Below are 24,530 nucleotides of genomic sequence, written 5' to 3' on the forward strand. Positions count from 1 at the left end.
TAATACGCGCGTGACTGTTCAGTCCCACTCCTTCTTTTCTTTTCTTCTTGGTTTAATTTATCTTTGACGGTCTATTCCAATAATGAATTTTGCCTAAGACGCCCGACTGTTGGACAATCTCTCTAATAGGGCAACTCGGGCGATTTTTCGATGTCCATTTACCTTAATAAAATTTAGAATGTACGTTCTCTTTTGAACTCTGATTATCGGTGCCAAACAGCATGACTGCAAGTCAGTTTTCCCGAAAATGAATTTCAAAGATTGGTTGTGTGTTCCCGACTAAAGAAATTTTATTGGCCACCCTGTGTTTGTAACGTCAGAGACTGCACCGCCATTGTCGCTGAAATCGTCGTTGAAATTGCCGCTGTCTAGTTTGCAAAATCTCTAAAAGCCCCTTGTGTCATCAGGGGACAGCATCATTTTCGCTTATTTGGCGTTATCGCCACGTGTACTGCGTGTTAAGCATGCATTCTGCATGTTTAGATTTTGGTAGTGTAGGATCTGACCTAATCGACTCATCATGACAGCACATGAAGCAGCTACCCGTATCAGCTTCGGTATCTCGCTTATTGGTTAAGATTATTAATGAACTTTTAAGTAAACTCAACCACCCTACCAGTAATAATACGGTCAATGTCGTTTGAAAATGACGATATACTTACATGGTTTAAAACAAAAATGTCAGAGTTGCCCTTTAATTGTAAATAGGGAGTTTCAATTATAGGGAAAGCACAAATACATCCATTATTGACACCACATCATACAGGTTGTCTTAACTTAGGCCCTTTAAGAAGTAAACATCCGTCGAATAAACAACGCGACCTCCACTTGCAACAATATATTACTTATTTCAAAGCTACCATCAAAAACAGCAGATAGGAGGAGTGTTCTTCGAAAAATTATTGCTGCTACTTCTGGCGCAGCCCACGAAGAATGTGATGGGCCAGGGGACCACAAAGGAGGTGCGGGCCTCTTTGGGACTAATAAATATAATTTTTCTCCTCCTTCTTTTAGGCTCCTGTCTTTGAGCCATCAGGATCGTCAATATGTTCCCCTGATTTAGGGCAACCGCGTGTATTGAGCCAACAAGAATAGCGCGCCAAATTTAACATTTCTGCAGGTCTAATTTCCTTCAGGGTAATACTTAATTTGCTACCATTATTAACCGCAAATCTACATTGGCCATCTTTTAATTTCAAAATATGCAGGATTTTTTTTAACGTACATTTCTTGTTTCTCTCACCGGTCCCATTTGTGGCCAGCGCCCCGGAGTGGGTTGCCGGATTTCTGTAGAAGTGATTTGTCTAAGCAAGGGGGACAGTACTGCAAAAATTTCAAACGTCATTTTACTCTTTAGAGTTGCACGCGTATGGTATGAAGACCAAGAGGATGCGTTAATGCTGTGAGAGAACTTCGAACACAGGTTTATGCGCGTTTATCGTTTGCCTTGATTACGAGAAAGGTCGTGACAGAAAACGCGTTCTGATTGTTCCAAAAAGCGCTGCCTTTAGCAGCGATCCGAACTCTGAACTCAACTTTCCTCAAAAAGAAGAGGTTTCTGCGGTTTAATCGTTTGTTTGGTTGCAAGGGGTGCCACCATGCACGATGACTTCAAGTAGGTAAATAAATAAATAAATGAATTCTCAATGACTATTTCCTGCTGTTCGCGTTTCCGAGTTTGATTCGCCAAGTTGCGAATATGGCAGAAAACAAGTGGAGCCCAATGCCGGTGGAGGGCGCTAAAGTCGCAGGCACCACGTCTTGATCAAGGCGCGGTGCGGCGCGTGAGATGACCACGGCGGATAACGAAGTGGCGTTTGACAGCGCCCCAGTGCAGGCGTTATATCTTCGCCTGGCTTATAGCAGGTAGTATGCTCGGTTTGATGGCATAGGGTGCGTAGTTTGGTCTCCCAGGTCGGATGACTATTTCTGTCTCCTACGTAACGTGCTGCTTGTACCAAACCATTACGAAAGAACATGACCGTTTCGTTTCCTTAATTATGACTGCTGTTCTAGTAAAATTACGTACACTCTAAAAACAGTTTGCACCCTTTGGGGTGTATATTTGTCCCACAACAATAATCGTCATCTGCCTTGCTTGCGTTTCCTTTCTTGAAAACTCGGCGCTCGCTACTTTCCTGTCGAGAATGCTGCGTCACACTGATAACGCGCGTGCCGTTCGTGACTGGGAAGTACCGGGCTCGTAGCGTTAAAGAAAGGAAACGCGGGCAAGACAGATGCCGATTATTGTTGTGGGACAAATATACACCCCAAAGGGTGCAACTGTTTTTAGAGTGTACTGAAGCGTGTCTCCGCGACAATTTTCATAACGAGAAAAGGGTGATGGAATTTTCGACAGAAGTACGTTCATGAGTAGCAGCAGCGTCGTGTATCCTGCTTAACGAAATAACTGCTATCGTTGCCATTTCTTCTGCGTCACCATTAATAAGATATTACGAAACCTATCAAAGAATAAAAATGAAAGCTAGTTGCCGGATCGACGGTTGACTCGTGGTTGCATTCCTTGCTGCACTTGTGTTATCGCGTGGCAAAAATGCGAAGGTGTGTTACAGGCTGCTCTTAGAATAAAAGCAGTGATGATACGTGGTTATGGCGAGACGCTTCCTACGATAGTGTCACTCACTCGAACGCCACTGCGTAAGTCGCCCTGCCCCCATTAGCCATTTCTCGTACATGCGTGAATGACCACTCCACGTGCCAGCATCCAGTGCTGCCGTCTACGTGTGCAACTATACACTCGCGCGATAGGAATACGGCACAACGTCAGTGATGGCCTTTTAAGGTATTGTGATATTATAGGGGTAGTTGCGCCTGCATACGTTAGAATAAACAACATTCATCATTACAATCCTGCAGACTGTAAGCCTGTAGATAGTCCAGAAAGCACATAGCCGTTGTGATGTTGCCACGAGGTCTTTACAAAGTGGGCGGATGAACAGGAAAGCTGATTCAATAGTGCGGTCACAGAAACGCTCCAGCAGCATTGAAACGGTTTCGAAGGCTGTGCCTGTGAATAATAATAATAATAATATTAATAATAATAATAATAATAATAATAATAGTAATAATAATAATAATAATAATAATAATAGTTTGCTATTTTGGCGGAAACTTTACCAACCGCCCGCAGTATGAACCCTTACGATAAGGTCGTTAAAATAACTCAGTTAATGAAATGACCTCGTCGCACCGACATTTTTAAGCCAATACTCTGACCATTTACACACAGACTGAAATATTCTGTTCGGCGAAGGTTAGTTAATAATCGAGGCAGCCCGTCAGGAGCGATCCTGCGGCAAGTTGTTAGGCCGGATGGACGCAGCTCACCGAGCACGCTGAGGAAGAGCGTGTGCTCGTCCGACCCGGCAGCGTTGGTGGCGCGGCAGGCGTACGCGCCTTCCGTGTCCTCCGTGGCGCGTACAACGTGCACCACCTGCAACGTTTGCGAGAGCGAAAAGACGTGACTATCGAAAAAAAATGGATGGGCATTCATCATCTGCCCGTTGTCAGCTGCTTTCGGCTACAAAAATCCCAGGTGCTCAATTTTATAGCCTCTTAACCAAAACTTAAGCAAGATACGATCAACCATGGCTTTACTGCACTGACCAATGGAGTCAATATATATATATATATATATATATATATATATATATATATATATATATATATATATATATATGTATATATTTCCGGAGTCCTCCACTACGGCGTGCCTCATAATCAGAAAGTGGTTTTGGCACGTAAAACCCCATATATTATTATATATGTATATATGCACACACTCCATACAACAATACCACCCTCCTCTCCCATACACCCGCTGCACACTCCCCTCCCCGTTGCACTCACCCCTCCTCCGCTGAACGCACATTTGTTATTGTGAAGTTTGCCCAGCTGCAAAAAATGTTTGGTGTGTGTGTGTGTGTGAAAACTTTTGCTGTAATGAGGTCCGGAGGCTCGACTATTTAAGCCAAGACGGGCCGCTCCCACGTTGGCACTATCAGGCCAAGCCCTTCAGCGACATCATGGGCCCTCTGGATGGCCCTTAGTTGCTCTTGAAACAATGGGCTTTGAATCCTTTTTTTCCCACTGTGTCCATTCGTCAACGAAGTTGGGGAGGTTCGCGGGACACCCCGCCAGCATGTGTATGATTTCAATGATGCCATTACAATCGTTGCAGTCCATCTTAATTTCCCTCTCTTGATATATTTTATTAATGTGGTACGTTGTGGGATATGTACCTGTTTGCAATAACTGCAGACTGCAGTGAGACTGCCTGAGCCCTGTTCAGTTTTGAATGTGGCAATGGAAATTGCCTGCGTGCTAAATAGTAATGTTTGGAAATGTCATTATAAGGTATTGAATGATCTCTAGATTCCCTGGTTTGGTGGTGAACGGCTCGGTTGTGACTGTCACGGTTAGCAAGTCCTCGTGCCAAGTCATGAGCAACCTCATTGAGGTTTACCCGAGTCTCGTCCACTTTCTCCATACGCGCAGGAAACCATCGCATTTCAGTTTTCATAATCCCAATGTTTTCAAAAAGTTTAACTGCAACTCCAGCTACATAGCCTTTATCAAAACACTTTATAGCGGATTTCGAATCACTGTGAATGCAGGTCCACTTTTTACTCCTGATGGCTAGAGCAATTGCTGCTTGTTACGCCACCATGGGGTCCTTGGTAAATATAGTGGTAGCGTCTGATACCTTCCCTTGATAATTTGATACAATCGCCGTATATGCTTCTTTGCCTTTCACCCAGGCAGCATCAAGTATAGCTGCCAGTTGGTTCTGCTGCTCTATTTCCGGCAAGAGTGCTTTAGCTCTTGCCTTTCTCCTTTTAATATTATATACTGGATGCATGTTTCTGGGGAGAGGGTAAGTTCTGACCTTGTTCCTAACTGCAGTCCTTAATTCTACTTCAGCCTCTATTGGGCTGCTTGATCTATTCAGTTCTACCCCTATTGCCTGTAATATGTTCCTGCCAGTTCTTGTTTTTGTCAGTCTTTCGTGTTGCGCTAGCTGTTGGGCCTCCGCGATTTCTTCTACTGTGTTGTGCACCCCTAGACTCATGAGTTAGTCGGTTGCAGCGTTACTGGGTATCCCTAGGGCTACTTTAACAAGCTTCCTGAGCATCGCATTAAGATTGTTAAGTTCTGCCTGTTTCCATTTGAATAATTCAGCTACATAAGCGAAGTGACAGAGAGCCAAGGCGTGTATTAGCATCAAAACACCGTGTTCTCCTAAGCCTTTATGTCTATTGGTAATTCTCCTTAGAAACCTAATGCCTTCATCTGTTTTATTCGAGATATGTTGTGTTGTTCTACAGTTAGCATTGTTTGCTTCTATGTGATACCCAAGAACCTTGATTTTTTCAACTAGCTTGATTGCGGATCCTTCATGAGTGTATAAGCACACTCTTGGCTGCATGCAAGATATATATGCATGTATGGTTGCCTACGACCGATAAGATCTAACAAGGGTCTATGGTTCGGACCATAGGTGCACAGACGCTAGTCAGGTGGGCGGCTCGGGTGTATCCCAACTCCGACACAACGGCAAAGTAATCGTAGCACAAGCTTAATACTGTAACAGTTCGACGACGGCCTATTTCACTCGATGCAACAAAGGAGCAAGGGAGATTGGGGGGGGGGGGGCGAAAGTGAAAGAGTGGTTCGTATGTAGGGAACATTCCTGCGCCATGCCGCCTCGTGCGCGCACCTCTCCGCCATCGGCGATCTGCAGCAGCGGCTGGCGCTCGTCCAGCAGCTCGCCGTCCTTGGTCCACTCGACTTTCGATCGGGGATTTCCCCGCTCCACGCGGCACTCGAGACGAGCCGGCCGACCGAGCACCACGGGCGCCGGCGAAGGCAGCTTGGCGATGTGCGGTGGCGCTGCGATCGTCACAAACAGAGCGCCAACTTTGCATTTCCTGCCACAATCCCGACACAGACTACGCCAAGACCGCCGGTCGTTTAAATCGTTGCGCATCTCGGAGTGCCGTAAATTGTGTCTCGAGAAGTCAAACTTACCCAGCACTCAAGGCATGAACAAAACTACCCCACGCGCGATCGCTGTGCACGAGATAGGATGCCAAGGAATGCGGATATTGAACACTGGTAAAGTTCCATCTCCCACAACTCTGTTGAGGCATACTGCGACGACACTTCCTTCTGAAAATATCACTCAGATCATAAATAACTAGCTGCTCTCCATAAAACTTGCCTGATGGTCGGTTTACGGCGTCGTTTATGTTTTTGCTCATACGAAGTGCGAAAGCGTGATGTTAAGCGAAGAGGAACGAACTTGCCATTGAGGAAGCAAGCGTTTCCAAATGAGTAAATATGACATTCAAGGGGATGACCTTTTTCATTGCTTTAACAACATAGATGAACAGATAAATACTGTTGAGCGCGTACATTACCAGGCTTTCCGAGCCCACCTTGAACCTAATTTGTGCGAACGTTAGCACTGAGGCGCGACAATTCTGAGCCAGCCTTGAAATATCTCAGGAACGCCTTGAACCCTGTTTCCGAACAAAATAAATATTTTACTAGAAAAAACTATTCTACTTCTCATCGACAGTCCTATTCAGAAGCAGATTCTCATGTTGAGAGGAAATAAGGATCTCACAGTAAGGATAGCGTCTTCCGAGCCTCCTTCGCCACGAGGCTTACAGAATTAATACGTACGTGGCACGGCACTGATAGTACGTGTAAGACACTCCGAGCCCAGTTGAAGTTTCCATGCACGATCTGCATTAATGGTTTTGGATCGTCGTCGATTTTTCTTTGTCTACATGAGACTTGTACGTAACGAAATGCATGTATTTAATAACCTGCGATCAAGCGCGTTTTGAGGTAATTTTGTAATTTAACAATTACTTTATTTTCTCGGTAGCGCTCCCTGTAGCTCAATTACTTTTTTTCACTAACTAATTACATGTGACCGGTAACATTTTTGACGAAATCAGATCTAACGTGCGACGCAGTTTTGAGCACTTAAATTTGTACAAAGGGATCAAAGCATTCAAATGGGTTACCTCCGTTTCATAATCAGCCTCCTGCCTGGATCCCCTGAAGACGGCAGGCTTGAAGACTTGCATGCATCTCTTGGAAGTCCCACCTCTGAGCCTTTCTTTGATATTAAACTTCTCTCCCTCTCTGCTGGAAGCGCTTATAGGCGGCCTTCATTGGCGCTAAGAGCTCCTGCTTAATTCTTTTCCATTTAGTGCAGTCTGTGACTTCTCTGATATCTACCGAAGCTTTTGGTCGGTAAACTCACATCTTTCTATCCGTTTAACATTACGTGACTCATATACAGGCTGTCCCAGCTAACGTTAACCAAGCTCTTAAAAATAATGTGTACAGTATACGAGGACGCAAAAAACGGTATGTCAGCAGCGACGTAGCGCACCAGTTTTTTCTTTTTTCAGAATTGAACTACGGATAATTATATGAGATTAATTAGCGAACTTCTTAATAACTGAATTCAGGGCGCAAACTTTGGAAAGTAATCATTGTCCTTTAAAACACCCGATTCAATTGTTTTTCAATGTGCTATCTCTCGCGTAATTATTCTATTCCGCATCATAAAGAAAATGCGCGAAATGTGAAAATAGCCGAGTCATTACGCGTATGCGCGCCGCGACGACATTAGCGCTTACTCGAAAGAATGAACTCTGCTCGATGCCTCTGCCTTCCTCCTCAACGCCGCTGCGCACTACCACTGGCTTCGCGCTTCGTGCAGCAAAAGCAGCTCGCAGTTCACGGTGACCAACGTCGATAACGATGCCAGCTCGCCCGTATCACGTGGGCTCCGAGCCCGGCACTCAACTTCGCGTTCTGCGTACTGTGTTGGCACCGCTGTTGCTCAACCGCACATTTGTGCTATCATTGCATGGATTATCAAAATGCTAAAGTAGCATATTAATGTGACTCGACTTCACTGCTTGTATGCATACACAACCGTCTTTTATTTGTCAATTACGAAACAGTTACTCAATTTGGTTGAACGAGCTATGCCCCTTTGAATGACAGCGCAGTGGCAGGATCTACATGTGGGCGCGCACACGCCTTCTTTTTCTTAATGTTATTGCGATAACAGTAAAAAGGTGGGATTTAGCCACAAATCGGTCCTTGCATTATTACAGCTTGAGAACGATACGAAAAATTTCGATTATTTCAAAGGCGAAAAGTGTTCTTTTGTTTCATTTGTGCAAATAATTAAATTATGGGGTTTTACGTGCCAAACCACTTTCTGATTATGAGGCACTCCGTAGTGGAGGACTCCGGAAATTTCGACCACTCGGGGTTCTTTAACGTGCACCTAAATCTAAGTACACGGGTGTTTTCGCATTTCGCCCCCATCGAAATGCGGCCGCCGTGGCCGGCATTCGATCCCGCGACCTCGTGCTCAGCAGCCCAACACTATAGCCACTGAGCAACCACGGCGGGTTGTGCAAATAATGAGTGCTGCCTTCCGTGAAGATATATATACGCCATGCTAAAAAGCTCATTACAACAGCCTTCCAGCAACTCAGTGTTATGACGTCCTGCGTCTCGTAGCTGTCATGTTACACATGCTCCTCTCGTATTACACTATTTCGGCTTCGCTTTTATAGAAGAGAATCAAAGTGCCATATAGTGCCAAAATTCACCGGCGAGGCAAAATTATTTTGGCGTAGTGGCATATCCACACAAAAATAATGGAACACCTCAGGAACAGCTAAGGATGATCGCGTAACCACTAAGTGACAGTTATACAATGGTGCGCCTAATATCTAGCGTATCTCGATCGCGATATCACATGAGTGCTTAAGATTATTTTCCCCCTGTTGCTCAGTGATCTTTACACCACCTCGTTCATATTTTGTGGTATCGCAATTAAAGATGGCGGAATAATCAGCACATCGCAACAAGGAATCTCCGCAACGCTGCATTCACCTCTCGCAGTGACTGGACCATTTCTTTAGAGTGATGCCAAATATTTTCTTCTGATGTACTTGAAACACAATGCGGCAACAAACTTGAAATGATTGTGACCAATGTAGGGCTGGACGATCACACATCGCGCGCTCGACACATGAAATCACGGATGTTATTACGGCGGAAAATACTTATAGCACAAAGCCAAATATGGTTCTCTACGTCGTCAAAAAAAGGTACATCAGCATTTACGACTATCCTACAACCACGGAACAAATACAGTCTTTAAAACGCCCGTCACCAGGTTTGGCCATTTTAAACAGGCAAGCGGAGCACATACTTCACGCCCTGGCGATTGTATCTGCAAAGCATTACAGCAATGCGCGGCCCCCCGCGAAAAAATGCGAAATTTCAAACCAAACGCGGCACGTCCTCCTTCTCGAGGAAGCGGCGCTCCCAGCGAGGGAGCCGTCGAGGTAACACGCGCAAACACTGTGACGTAAAACACTCTCCTAGCAACGTCACTCATCATTGCACGTTACTTCGATAAATCGCCCAATGCGAAACGCGAAGTTTCGTCCAAAAAGCGATGCATCGATTGCGATAGCAACTTATAGACATTCATACGAAGTAAGTATAGTAGTTTTATCGACCATATAAACTTGCAAACATTTACTAACTCAATTAACAAGCATGGTGTCAGCGCTCACAGGCAAACATGAACACATCACACTCGGTGTCCGCGGACACTCGCTGTCAAAACGCTGGCGTGAGCAAGCGCAACAGCAGCAGCGAGCCATGTGACCTTCGTGCTGTCTATCGGCTTCCACGCAAAGAGCCGCAAGAAAGCAGCACACACAAAGGTGTGGGCCGTCCGCAGATAGCTTTCAAGGTACGGCGAGCGCGACCGCGCGCCGCCGCGCAAAGTACGCAGTTGCTGGCGGAGCAGAAGCCCCCCTCCATCCAGCACTGCCTCTCCACTTTCCTCCGTTTCGCGCGCGAGATTAAGCCGCGATCGTCAGTTCCACTTGCGCCCGGTCGCAAAATACGCAGTGGCTGCTGGAGCCCAACGCCACCCCCACCCTCCCTCCCTTTCTCCCTTCGTCCCATCCCTCCACGGCCTTTCGCGCGACGGAAGATGGCGCGTTTGCTCTCCGCCTTCCTTGAGCCACGAGATTGAGCCACGATCGTCGGCTCCCCTCGCGTGCTTTCACTCGCAAATTCAGCATACGGCGCGCGGCGACTGCGTTATCGCGCTTGTACTTTATACGGAACATCACGGCGGCGACAACAACAAAAATGCTCCTGGAGTGTCCATACAATTGCTATCGCATTAAAAAAGGAGGCGGGGCTCGCCATGTGAACCCGACGTGGCTCCTCTGCTCCCGTACGAGATAAGGTGGAAAGGAACGTAGCTTGCAGATGCTACTCGAGGCAGAGCGTGAGTTTCTCTGCTGGCAATCGCGCTTGCCTCTTGGTGGTATGGGAACAGGGCATTAAATTTCTTCTATCTTCTCCAATAATGAATCAATCTAAAAAAAACGCTTTCGGTAAAACGATCCCTAGACGACGTTCTAGAACTTTCAGAGCATAACTAAAATTGACAATTGGGCTTGGTGAGGAAACCTTTGAAGGATACGCACACCGCAAGCGCGCATTTAAACAGGTAAGAGCTAGCAGACGACGCGAGGAGCCATCCACACTCACGGCCGGTCTCGACGAGCGCGCGCGCGCGTCGTGACCTGCCGTGTCACACTATGTGTGGTTCAGTTTGTGTCCGCCAGGTGGCAGCTACGCGCGATCTCGCCATCAATGTATTCTTGTTTCGACTCATGCACAAACATGTAAAAAGGCTGGCATCGTCAAGTGGCCAAAAAAAGGTTGCCCTTAAACACTTCATTAACTAATCATAGAATGACATCACTATTAAACTACATCGGCTCGCGAATCTCTCACCGCAAAAAGATTGTTCTAATCCTTCAAGCACGCATGAACTTATCAGATTGATGAGCGGCTTTCTCTCTCCAATCATTTCCACGATGCTCGCGGACAACATTCTGTGGCTATGAAGGGAAAGCTACGGAGGCAAAGCGCACACAAGTTACAGCGCTTCTGTAAAGAGTCCCGCGTTTTAATCTACGTTAGTTTAGGCGGAGGAAGAGAAAACAGAAAGACCTTATCAGCAATAGTTAAATAAGAGAGAACACACCACTGAGTGCAAAGGTCTTCTTATTTTACAGCTTTTCCCTTCTGCGTCTGGGGAAGTACGAAACCGTCGCAGGTGGAAGCTCCGTCGATTCAGCGTCTGTTCCACGCTACCAAAAGCGATGTCAAATGCTGCCGGACTACTTGGCGCTGTAACACATGTGCAGCAGCCACGTGCCCGTACCTTTCCCTAGTGCGCTGGAAGCCACACAGGAGATACGACAAGGGGCTCAAGGAAGCAATGCCCCGCTGGCACAGCTCGAAGGTTGAACATCTCGGCGGCGAGATGGCTCGTGGGGGCACCCCGTGCCAACCGCGGTATCTAAGCTACGCTTGTCATCTCGGAGGCGAAGCGCAGCTGACGCAGTAACGTGTAACTGTCATGTGTAGACTGGCAGTGCAAAGATGAAATGGCTCTTCTGTCTTTTTGAGATAGCAGACATATGCATTTTTCATTTATTTATCTCAGACGAACTATAAGTGTACTACCAAGAATGTACTCGCGATAAAGAAATCACCGAATAGATGTTGTGGGTCTAGCTGCCTACAATGACGCCGCATGACGACATTGCGGAAGCGAGGGCTAGCAATTTTTCACTGCTTTGGCACGAGATTGTGAATTCCCTGTTGCGTGCAGTTCGAAAATATTTGGCTCACATGATCATAGGAGCCTCGAGCGTTAACAGATCCGCTATGTTTCCTTACTATGTTCAAAAACTGCTCAGGGCACCTTTAAGGATAGGAGCGCAACCCCAGCCGGGTAGAGCAAAGAATGATATGTAAGCCGAACATGAAGACCGAAAAATGTAGTAATGCAGGGAGTGATTTACTTTTATAATATTTTCCTAATTAGACAAACAAATCTTTACTAGTATCTACGCCAAATGATTTATTACCAGATATCATCAATTCAGAGAAATTCATTACTTTTAAGCTTCAAGTTTTACGGTTTGTTGTGAAATTGGATTGAGCCATCTCAATCGCGGCGGCCACCGCGAAGCTCCGATCTGAGTCGTTACCCCGCACCTCCAACAAGTGTTACGAAGAGAAAGCCCGATGCACAAATGTATTTACGACTATTTACATGGGGGAAAGTTAGTCGTAATTGCGCAGGCTGGTACAAAGGTGACAAGTAAAACTCTTGCTTGGGCTAGTTGGTTCATGCTTGAAGTAGTAAAGGCAAGTCGCAGAAGACCAGGACTCGAGAAGAAGAACACAAACGACAGGACCGGCGGCTGTCCGTTTGTCTGTTAGGGCGCCGGTCCTGTCGTTTGTGTCCTTCTTCTCGAGTCCTGGTCTTCTGCGCCTTGCCTTTACTACTTCAAACAAAGGTGACAGTTCCAGGAGACAGTCTACCATTTCCTCTTCGTCTCCCTCTTGCGCGCATGGTCCTGTCCAAATGTACCGTAACAATATATAGTAAAAGCACGCCGTCTAACACTTGTGCTCAGAGGAAGAGATACGGAATCCATAATTTTCGTCAACTCACCGAGAACCGTGAGCATCAGTTGTTCCTCGGCCATGCCGGCTGCGTTTCTGGCCACACAGCTGTACCTTCCCGAATGAGCGAGAGTCGCGTTCGGAATCTGCAGAATCTGGCCGTTCTCCGCAAAGGCTACGTCCTGTGCAAAAATATCATTGCGCACACTGAAATCTGTCCAGTGTTACTTCATAAAAAAGAAGAAAACTGAGGCAGGAAAGCGAGACATTGATACACTTACGACTTTGGCATTGTTAGTTACATATGTTCAAGAAAAATTCGCTTATTATGCAGCTTGGAAGATAGTAGAGTGTACGTAACATAAATCCTTATCGAAAGATTGCATATAGAAAGATTGGTGCACAATAAACTGCACTCAATGACTGCCTACTACAAGCATTAAATGTGCAGGCTGATTTTTTTATTGTTGTTTTTTTAGACGATAAAAAAATCCTTTTGCTGGAAAGGTGATTTGTCTTTCATTGCAGGGTAGGTGGACGATATGGTAGGTGGACGTAAGTTATACTACTATATCAAGGACAGATTAAATAATTACCAAGAAAAAAGAACTCATGCATACGTTGAGTCTATGTAAAGCGACGCTTTTCTCAAATGAGAGAGAGAGAGAGAGAGAGTGAAAGCTGTTTATTTAAATGCAGATAATTCTACCTGTGTATACGTAGGCACTTACATGCTACTCCGCGTAGTGAAGGGGGTGAGGTATAGAAAGGCGCGCGTTGGTGCAGGGTGAGAAAGGAAAAAAAATAGAGCAGGGATAATTGCGGCAGAACTCGTCTCACGATGACTGTGGATGGTAATGCGAATAGCAACCGAGCTATGAGCGAAAGACCACATTACTGAAGTGGTAATCATGACGCTTTTGCTGCTTGAGCTATAAGCCCACTTTCGCGATGCAGTTTGCTCTAGAGGTACGAGATGGCGCTTTCGGCGGCGCGGTGCACGTCGCCCCAGCGAATGCGCACGAATGCGAAACCATTACCGTTTCTGCACTGCTGTGCGCGACCAGCTGTCGGAAATTCAACTGGGTGTGCGACAACAGACTGCGCTCCATTCATCCTGCAAAATGTGGAGCGATAGATGGAAGCTATGTGCATTATTTGACTGCAAAAATAGTGACTAGCATATTAAGAACGAAATTAGTCTGCTTGGCCAAGTTTATAGAGCACCGCTATATAAGGACTGCCTGTGATGCCGGCCCTTCGCGGTGCACGTCTTTCTTCGAGAATAGAAAAAAATTGACTGATCCGTCAGGGTTGTATCGCTGAGTTCCGAAGAAAGGAATTCAACTACGGAGCCTACGTCGGCAAGTGTTAGTACCACTCGTTACACGGTGACAAAGAGAGTTGCGCTCGTTCCTAACATAGTAATTTTCTCACACGTTAGCTGCACACATCCACCCCAACCTATGCGGAAACTTACGCCTATTCTGTCTCCATCGTATCAAGAATACTTGAATGGGCGAACTCTTGAATCAATGCGCTGAAGCATGGGTGATGGCGACGACGACGACAGCACACGAATATTCGAAGCTGAACGTTTCGTGACGGTCAACGGAGTAAGCGAGTGACTAGCAGTAATACATTTTTGCTACACATGCTATCACAAAGTACACAACACCTACGTTCCAAGCCTTGTATACAGCAGGAACAAATCTATCGCCGCTGAGCATAACCTTGAGCGATTAGGCAGGAAATGAGCAATCCGATAGTTATCGTACCGAGGAACATTACTGAGTCAGAAACGTGACAAGCCGCTACTTCAAAGTGTCCGCCAAATACAGAACGAACAGCAAAGCGTACTGATTCTGATTTAATTCATAAGCGGAGAGTTTGGACAGCTTGGAATACATTTGGAGCCCCGCTTTTAGTACAAGCACAGACGCTGCTCGCAATGTTTGAACCAGGCGTAATGAGCTCTGAAGGCGCTTATATCTACTCTGAAGCCGTCGTCAAAGCTTGATGTCGTCCACTCAGTCACCGTCTACGATATCCGCTGAAACCGAGCTTTTCCTGAGACGCACCGGCGACATACACATCCATCGTAAACACAGAGGCAACGGAGTGTGTTTACGCAAGGAATGGACGCGTTACCACGTGATCAAACATGGCAGCGCCCACGGGATTGCCGTGGAAAGTGTCTATATACAGAGCGTCCCAACTATTATGCAACAAGATTTAAATATATGCAAATGTCGCGTAGCTGGACAGAACCAAGGTAATGTCGTTTACCGTCGCTTGGAGATACTCAGATAATTTCTTGCATTCTGTCTAATTACATAATTATTCTTAATTAATTATTCGAATTATCACATATTAGAATTAGACGAAAAGTGTCGATGATAAAATTCTAAAGGAACATGAAAACCTCCCCATACAGCTTTCTGTTGTTGAATACGTGCTACATAAGAGTGTTTGTCCGGGTGTGAAAGAAGCCCGCGAATACACGCAAAATTGCCGCGCGTCCATATTGGCAAGAAGCGCGTGAACACGAGCTCGCCGCCTCTGCTGAACGCGCTAGTCCCCGTCGTCTTCCTCTTCCTCTAATATTTAACACGCTGCGGGGCCTGAGGGGACGAGTTCTGAAGGGTACAGTTTCTGCCCAAGTCGGACCAGCGGTTGGCCACGTGGTATTTTAACTTTACATGCACCAACGATGCCATCTTTACTTTAGATGCAGTCGCTCACTATACGCCACTTTTGCAGAACATTCTTGGAGCGTTGTTCTCGCGAATAATCCCGCCGTCACCTTTATTTATGCAATAAACTTTTGATGCTTTCCTCCGGTGAACGCTTCGAAGCGTCAGGAGACATTCACAAAGTCATCGCTTCCACAGTTGTTCCAGTATTAGCTGCCTGTGAAGCCACAAACTGAGCAGCTCAGCATTCATTTTTCCCCGTTCATATGAAGTTCTAGGATTACACAGGAGACGGCTGCCTAACAAAAAATCAGACAGGGTTAGAATGCCTGGCTCTTTAGGAGAAGAGTAAATGAAAGTTATGGTTCTGGAGTTCCAAACAGGTTCAATCAGCAAAGCACTCAGTTGCTGTAGTTCAACAGACGCCTTTCTCAATGACTTGCGAAGGCACATCTTCACAATCCTAACTGACCGCTCCCAAAAGCCCCCCCCCCCCAACCTAGGAGCTCTCTCTGCAATAAATTTCCAAGCTACGCCGTGGGTAGAGCAATATGGGCTGGCTTCGTCTTTCCTCAACAACTGGTGCATGGAAGCTAGCTTATACGTGCAGCTTTCTTAAATGTAGTGGCGTTGCCAGAGTATACTATTCACGGTGTTCCACGCCTTGCACAAAATCTTTTGAAGGCCATGAGGAAAGTGTTTGCAGTAAGTCCAACAAGATGCTCAATATTTATTGCTCTAACTACTGCCCACGTGAACAGCCCTATATACACCTTAACGCCACTGCAGTCTTTCACAAAAACGGGGCCTGCAATGCATTCGCTTCCCGCTGCCGGTGCCTTTCCTGATAGTGCCGTCCCAGTGCGGGCGACGCTATCAGCCGCGGGGCCGAAGTGCACGCGAAAGTGTGGCTGGCTTCGCTTAATTTGTGCCGCCGTGAAGAAATCGTCGACGTACGTGGCATCAAACTATAATTCGTTGCCGACTCCCAAATTTATCAGAACGAATTGTTTTCGCATTCAAATTTGCTTTCTTTCGATTGGCGGATAATTCGGAAAATTCTGCGGCCCCTTCCCGTGCAAGAAAAATCGATCGGTGACGCTACTTATTTACATAAAAGGTCGAATTTCAATATAACGAAACTTCCATATAACGAAGCAAATTGCCGATTTTACCGGCTTCGTTATAACGAGGTTGAACTGTATTAGCACACAAACATACGGAAGATAGCCTGGCCACTGAATTATGTGCTTCCCTTCCACTGCACAAATGCGAGCTACAAAGTTACAACATTTATATGTGGTTTCCTGGCAATTATAGAAATGGTGTCTGTCGGAGGTAGTACCTTCTTCAACTACATATACTTTTTTGGAGTGTTTCCTACAGAAATGGCGCAGAATCGACCAAGCATTTCGTTCCTAAATAATCGTTCCCATTGGCCGGCGGTTTCCGCTAATTATGTCCAGCATCAGGATTGGCTGGAATTTGATGTTACGAACCATTCTATCGTAAGAGCTTTTTGTGAATGCGAGTTCTGAACATTTCGAAGATGAACATCTAGCGGTAAATTTGTTTTAGTTTTCCATTACGTCACTTATAGTTTCAAAGCGAGTTTACCTTACTATAGGATAAAAATACAGAAAGACGCTCAAAATAAAGCCTGACGTGCTAACAAATATCAAAGATTGCTGGCCGGACGACATCGACTACAATGACGACAACTGCGTGAAAACGATGAATGGCGGGATGATGTCGTGAAGGCGAAGGCACAAATGAAGAGGACACTTTGAACTAGACAGGAACGACGGTAGCGACGACAACAGCAGCGGTGAAACGACGGTAACGATAAATGATCAGCACGACGAGGATGATGCCCCTGAAACTCGTACTAAAGGGCTCGTAGTCGTCCTAGTGTGTAGCAAGCAGAGTTTTGTTTGCTGTCGATTTATTTTGCAAGGAAACAGGATCATGATAACATCGATTGTGGAAAGTATGATGTCTGCGACAGGTGCCACTATATGTGAACGAAGCCATCACATTATTAATATATTATTACCAACCATCGCTGTGAAACAAATTGGTTGCCAATATGCACTCTGCTTCTAGCGCTCAAAACCACCACATGTCAGGAACGCACCTTGCTATCCCTCTTATCCAGTGGAATGTCGTCGCGCATCCAAACAACAGATGGCTGCGGTTCGCCAGACGCAATGCACCGCAGCTTGATGGGCGAATGCTCGACCACGGAGACAGTCGCCTCGGGCACTTGAATCCTCGGAGGCACTGCAATATTAGCACACAGGACATCATCATCATCATTACCATCACAATAATAATAATAATAATAATAATAATAATAATAATAATAATAATAATAATAATAATAATAATAATAATGATAATAATAATAATAGTAATAATAATAATAATAATAATAATAATAATCTCTTTATGTCCACTGCGGTGCAAAGGCATCTCCCAGCGATCTCTAATTACCGCTGTCTTGCGCTAGCTGATTCTAACTTGCACCTGCAAATTTTCTAATTTCACCACCCCACCTAATTTTCCGCCGTCCTCGACTGCGCGTCCCTTCCCTTGGCACATATTTTCTAACTCTAATGGTCCATCGGATATCTGCCCTCCGCATTACGTGGCCTACCCAGCTCCATTTTTTTTTCTCTTAATGTCAACTAGAATGTCGGCTATCCCGTTTGCTTTCTGATCTACACTGCTCTCTTCCTGACTTATTACGCTACGCCTCAAATTTTTCGTTTCATTGCTCTTTTCACGGTCCCTAACTTGTTCTCTAACTATTTGTCTAACTATTGTTCTTTCTTGTTGTCTAAACATATTTGGAACCTATTTACTGTGACAAAAAAAAAAAAATGATCTCCACATGTCGTGCGTGCTACATACTTAATTGAGCTACGAAGGTCCGGTCTCTCCCTCCTTACCCGTATGGTCTAAGTTTGTCGCTACTTTCGCACGCATATACGTAATCTATGTTTATGAGTGGAACCGCCACCTGGAATCTTCGCCATGACGGCGATGGTGAGATACTCGGGTCACTAGGTGCCATGTATAATGCAGTAGTATTTGGGTTAATAGAACCGCTTATGTTTATGCAGCACGTCCTGTGGTCTGTGGCGCCGAAACTGTCGCATTTCCGCCCTTCGCGGCGTAATTCAGAAGGCGAACTGATTTACAGGCAGGGATCGTAACGTGAAGATATTTGGTGTAAAGGTGGCTGTCTGTTCAAGCGCTTCTATGGGTGTCTGTAAGCGCACATGTAAAGTAGACATGGTGATAAGGTAGCGAAGTCTGAGAACCTCGGCACCACTTCGATGACAAGATCAAAACTGCTTCTGAGAAGTGACGGGGTCATACGTGCAAAGTTGGCCAAGGAGGTCACTTAAATCCGCGCTGTGGGAGCCTTCTTTTTTTCAAATTTTTTATGACACCTTGTGTTTCTTTTTTCCTGCCGCACTAAGAGAAATGAACTAGCTGATGTGGCTACAACCTAAATCACTCTACAGCAGCTCATTTAAAGTAAACACAGACAAAAATTTGGCGAAAATAACAATACGCAAACTAAGTGACAGAAACATCGAGGACCAAAATAACGTTTGTTTTCTTTTTCAAATCCGGTAATGTGGACTGAAAAGAAACGTGGTGAATGCTGTCGTGAACACCAATGTCACATTCATATTGATTGTCGTTGGCAAAACAACGTTGAACCTGCATTTTGTTTTCAGTGCAAACAAAATGCGGTTGTCGTAGTATTCATGACTATTTACGAAGATAATTACTGAAGGCGCAAAATACGATCCCTATTTGATTCCCTTAATTCCTCGATTCTAACGCGCCCTCGAATGTAACGCGCACCCGTTTGCCGCGACCTAAAGAAAGAAAAGTCCTTCACAGTACCGCGCACCTCATTATTTCATACAGAAATACAACTTCCTTTCATTTGGAAAAACACAAGATTTACTCTCAATGCACTAAAGTTGCCACAGATGAAAAAAAGTCGCAGTTTCGCTTGAAAGGCGAAGCATCGGTTGCGATATCAAATTAGTAGACAGCTGTACGAAAAGTAAGGATAATAGTTTTACCGATCGTATAAACTTTTAAACATTCGCTTACTAACTAAATTAACACGCATGGTGTCACGCGCGCACAAGCAAACATGAACACGTCTCGCTCAATGACAGCGGAAACTCTTTATCAAAACGCTGGAGTGAGGAAGTGCGGTAGCAGGAGCGAGCGAATTGGCCTTAGTGCGGCCTCTCGCTTGAACGCGGACTAAGCGACGAGATGCGTAGAAGCACCATCGTAGAGGGCGTAGACTGTGTCTCCATCGCAGGTGGCTTTCAAGATAGGGGCCGCGCGGCCGCGCCGTATACGCAGCAGCCGCCGTAGTAGAACGCCTCTCCTGTTGGCGCCAGTCCCGCACGCAAGTTTCGGCAACTCTGAAAACCCGTGATGCGGCCCGATTTCCGTCCCTCTCCGCACACGTGATCACTTTCTTTTTAACTATGGCATCGTGATGAACTCGGCGTGTCTTCACAGTCGGCACTTCCATGCTGATAGAGCAAACTCAGAAAACGGGAAGACGGACGGTGGGAGCTACGGTAGCTAGGCTTGAAGCGCGTACGAGGCGGCCATTTTGAAATGTCGATGGCGATATGGTACCGCACAATTAGGGTCGTACACGATACTAACGCGCACGCAATTTTTGGACCCGTTCTATCGAAAAAAAAAAAAGAATGCGCGTTAGGTTCGAGTAGACACGGTCTTTTGAAAAACAACAGAATGTAAGACTGCCAGAATGCCCGTGGAATGTCCGTGGAGGCGTGTCCGACTTCAACTATTAAGCCTGTTCCCCGAACCAAATCATAACTGCATTGATTGAAGTTTCTGCAGTTTTAGAAAAATTCTACAAAGGATTTAATTACAGTTTCGCCAGCCTGTCTACGTGTTTTTGCGAAAGTGCATTGGCGACGGACGCAAGTGTGATCTAGTTTCACTCTAAACTAGGTGTCGTGACAAAGGCACCAACATCCCACTTCCAGTAATGCGTTGATGTCTTTCATGAAACTAATTAAGCTCTCTTCTTCCAGCAACATTGAGCGCCAAGAGCGCACTTTGCTTCAGTGCCTGCACATTTTGATAGCTGGTCTTCTTCATGGCATGGCGAGAATGCCGTATGCCTTTAGGGAAACAAGTTTTCATTAGATTTTGGAGGGGCACCACTCACGGCAGCAGTGTATGCAGGTGCCTGTTCTTTTAAAAAGTTATTTTTTCCTGGTGGCAACATTTGTAAGCTTTCTTTATGTTAGGTCTTTTTCGGGCTATATTATATATCGCACAGCCATACAAAGCTTTTGTGACTCATTTTCTATGTGTGCCACATCAACGCTTGAACTACTTACCCGACATTTAACGACTCTTTATGTTGACGCTGTACCACGTGCTTTGCTGCTATGCAAAACAAATTAATTTTTTTCACGCTTTCTTAATAGCGCCAGAGACTTACCGTGAACTTCGATGCGGAACGCCTTCTCCGCCAGGCCGGCTTCGTTTTCGGCGATGCAGGAATAGGTGCCGCGATCGGACGATTGGATCGCCGGAAACGAGAGCACCCGAGGTCCGTACTTGGCGGTCAGTTCGCTGTCCGCGTTTTCTACGCTGAAAAGACAGAGGTGAAAGCTCGTAGCGTGCGCTTACATTCATTTACGTATGAACAGGCACAGACGCCATGAGCCTCGAACGAAAGGCTTGAACGGACAAGTGGGCGACACGCACCATGTAGTTTACGCGTAGCCTCACTGTTCTGGTGATGTTTCTTCTACGCGACGCTGAAACTATGGCCACTGTCTCGGTCGTGGAATTTCGAACGTGTGACGGCTACAAAAGGGAACACTAACATTTAGTGCAGGGCTTCTTCGAGTAGTTGTGTTACCATTTGAGCTGCGTGGTAACGGGAAATTCTCCCCGCTTATCGAATGGCCGATTATGCGACACGATTGCTGACACGATAGTGCACTTATACGAGCAGAAGCGGACTTCCCGATTGGTCACGAGAAAACCACCGCGAATTTCATTTCGCACTTGGTCCTGGGATGCTTCACAGATGATTGCCGCACCACCCGCGAGCTGCGTTTTAAAGATAATAAAATGTTAAGCAGATTTTGGGAAGGTTAGACATGTTTGATATATAATATGTTCCAAGCGTCTGGACTGAACTGTCTCTATTTTAGCATGGAAACATGCTCTCTCGCAGTACCGAGGACTGCACCATTCATGCTGAATAAACGCGGGAAGGCATGAACTCACAGGTAAGGCAGGCTGTTTTTAGTCCAGTACACCGTGGCCCGGGGCAGAGATTCAACGCTGCACTCAAGCGACACGTGCCGGTTCTCCACGGTGTCGACGTCCACAAATGCGGGGCCTGCTATCGTTGGCGGCACTGTCGCAGAGACCAAGCAAATTTCGTCAAGTGCGCTTCCTTTTATTTAGACCTGTCACTATAGGGAGACCTTTGTCGAAATACATACCGTTTGCTAGACAATTAAAAATAAAAAAGCTTCGCCAAATCAAGAGAAATGCCCCCCCCCCCCCCTCCCCGCCTTTTTTTCTCTCACACATAAGGCCGTACGGTGGTAAAAGTAGTCTAAATATATGTTCTGAAATAATGTCGCGAATTCCAGTAAAAATGATTTTTTGTCGTAGTAAGCTAAAAACAATCGCCGAATCGTGGACAGAGAGATTAGTGTAATCGTGCTAAGTTGCTTAAGTTGTATACAATAAACTAGAAGAAAGGGGGTTAACCGAGGGGCCTGATTTTTTATTAGTCATAGCATTAGAAGCCAACAAACACTGACACCAAGGACAACATAGGGGAAATTACTTTTGCTTAATAACTGAAATAAAGAAACGATAAATTAATGGAAATTAAAGTGGATAAAAAAACAACTTGCCACAGGTGAGGAACGATCCCACAACCTTCGCATTTCGCGTGCGGTGCTCTACCAATTGAGCTACAGCGACGCCGTTTCCCCACCCACTTTCTTGAGCATCTATGTTTAAGCAAGAAAGTGGATGGGGAAACGGCGCCGGTGTGCCTTAATTGGCAGAACATCGCACGCGAAATGCAAAGGTTGTGGGATCGTTCGCCACCTGCGGCAAGTTGCTTTTTCATCCACTTTAATTTCCATTAATTTATCGTTTCTTTATTTCAGTTATTAAGCAAAAGTTTTTTCCCCTGTATTGTCCTTGGTGTCAGTGTTTGTTAGCATGTTATGATATAGTTAAGTCTTATACAGTGCGAAAGGCAGAATTTTTGGCATCAGTGGAATTATGCAATTTAAAGAATTGAACAGTAGTTATTTTTATAACAATAAAAAAAAGAACTCTACATATGGTGTTCTAAAAGACCAGCATAATAAAGGGGTGTACGGTAGCGCGACTAAAAGACGGGACAAAAGAAGACACACAGGGACACACGTAGCGCTGTGTGTCCCTTTTTGTCGTCTTTTGTCGCGTCTTTTAATCGCGCTACCGTACACCCCTTCAAGATGCATTACCAACAAGCCCACATTGCAACCCTTGTGAGCGTAATAAAGATTAAAATGTTGCCCATCACCAACCATAGACGTTGGAAGCTGTGGGTCCACAGGAGAAACGCAAAGGAAGAGGTCCATGGCAGTAAATACTTTACCAAATATGCTCGCTCAACATGTAGCCCGAGAGTGTGCTCTATGTTCCTTGAAAGTAAATGGCTGCACCGGAAATAGCAAGTGTGCTGCATTTGGTCGCAGCCTTCGACGTCCCGTGACGGCAACATTTTCTTGTCACGTGGAACCCGACGAGGCGCGGAAGCCGGTACCAAAGCTTGATTACCGAGACACCCGCCGTGGCTGCTGAGTGGCTATGGTGTTAGGCCTCTAAGCATGAGGTCGCAGGATCGAATCGCGGCCCCGGCGGCGGCATCTCGATGGGGGGCGAATTGCCAAAACACCCGTGTACTTAGATTTGAGGTGCACGTTAAAGAACCCCAGGTGGTCCAAATTTCTGTAATCCTCCACTACGGCACGCATCATAATCAGATCGTGGTTTTGGCACATAGAACCCCATAATTTAATTAAAGTTAGTTAAGCTTACCGAGAACGCTCACGTGAAAGTCTTTCTCGTCGGTTCCAGCGTCGTTAGTGGCGACGCAGGTGTACTTCCCGCGGTCAGATACTTCAACGTTGTCGATTGTCAGCGTCTCCGCGTCTGGCGAAACCTGGCGGAGGTAACAGGTTCATTATTGGGATTCCGTGTGTGAAGGTTCATTATGCCCCAGACACGAAGTGTAAACACGAATATATCTGTCTTTTTTTTCCTTGATACGGAAACATTGCATCCCATGAACCGATACCACAGAGCTACAAAGCGAAGCCATATTCAATTTTCCTAGAGAAACAACTGCGGTAGAAGAGAGAGAGAGAGAGAGATGAAGATGGAAGGCAGGGAGGTTAACGAGATATCAGTCTCCGGTTTGCTACCCTACACTCGGGACGGGAGATAGGGGTTAGAAAGGACAGAGAGGAAAGCGTTAAAAGAAAAACACGCACACGCGGAGGCACACATACACAAAAGGCGTTCCAGTTAAAGACGTTCACAAAGGCCGGTAGATCGCAAAAAGCGTAATAGTGCTTGCACGGCCTTCTTCTGTGACGGTAGGTCCTTTCGATAGTGTAAAATTCTTTTTTCTGATCGCGGTTGGTCGTCCAGCTGGAGAATTCCATACTAGCTACGCGCTGCATTCAAATGGATGCCTCCACTTCCCCCCTTTATATAAAAAGAAAGCCACACAGGTGGCCCTTTGTGACTTCTGCGTATCATTGAAGCGTGTCCCTCTCTCTGTCATCTTCGGTGATCAGCAAATAATAACAAAAAAACAACGTTCACGTTTTTGGTTACACAATCTTTGTACAGTGTAATACAAAGTGGGATATACTTCTATGAAGCCTACACACTGACCTCGACCGCTATGGAGCCCTGAGTTGCCTCTCCATACCTGGCACCTCAAGATAATAGCTCCTCTATCTTGTCAGTAATTTCGGTTTGGCTACCTTCAGCTATATTTCGCAACATCGCTACATTTCGTGACAGCTATGTCGATCATTTCGTTACACATTACAGAAAGAAATGAAAGAAATAAGGACACCAACCATGAATTTAATTTGGTCTTAAATA

General features: G+C 45.7%; 1 protein-coding gene across 1 annotated transcript; it reads right to left on the bottom strand.

Moving 5' to 3' along the window:
• Nucleotides 1–1,239: 1,239 nt before the first annotated feature.
• LOC140219509 (muscle, skeletal receptor tyrosine-protein kinase-like) lies at nucleotides 1,240–22,990 on the bottom strand. Its single transcript, XM_072289347.1, has 8 exons — nucleotides 22,933–22,990; nucleotides 21,624–21,756; nucleotides 20,824–20,975; nucleotides 17,425–17,570; nucleotides 12,641–12,773; nucleotides 5,741–5,913; nucleotides 3,349–3,454; nucleotides 1,240–1,304 (listed from the first exon to the last, which is right to left on the bottom strand). The coding sequence occupies exons 1-8, from the start codon at nucleotides 22,988–22,990 to the stop codon at nucleotides 1,240–1,242; spliced, it is 966 nt and encodes a 321-aa protein (XP_072145448.1).
• Nucleotides 22,991–24,530: the final 1,540 nt, after the last annotated feature.

This window comes from Dermacentor andersoni, chromosome 1 (assembly GCF_023375885.2).
Source record: "Dermacentor andersoni chromosome 1, qqDerAnde1_hic_scaffold, whole genome shotgun sequence".
NCBI lineage: Eukaryota > Metazoa > Arthropoda > Arachnida > Ixodida > Ixodidae > Dermacentor > Dermacentor andersoni.

Excerpts from the sequence above, each read along its gene's own strand:
- LOC140219509 (XM_072289347.1), bottom strand. The coding sequence starts at position 22,990 with ATGGACCTCTTCCTTTGCGTTTCTCCTGTGGACCCACAGCTTCCAACG. Across the intron at positions 12,774-17,424 it reads TGGATAAGAGGGATAGCAAG|GACGTAGCCTTTGCGGAGAA; the intron begins GTGCGTTCCTGA and ends ATTTTTGCACAG. Across the intron at positions 3,455-5,740 it reads AGATCGCCGATGGCGGAGAG|GTGGTGCACGTTGTACGCGC; the intron begins GTGCGCGCACGA and ends CAAACGTTGCAG.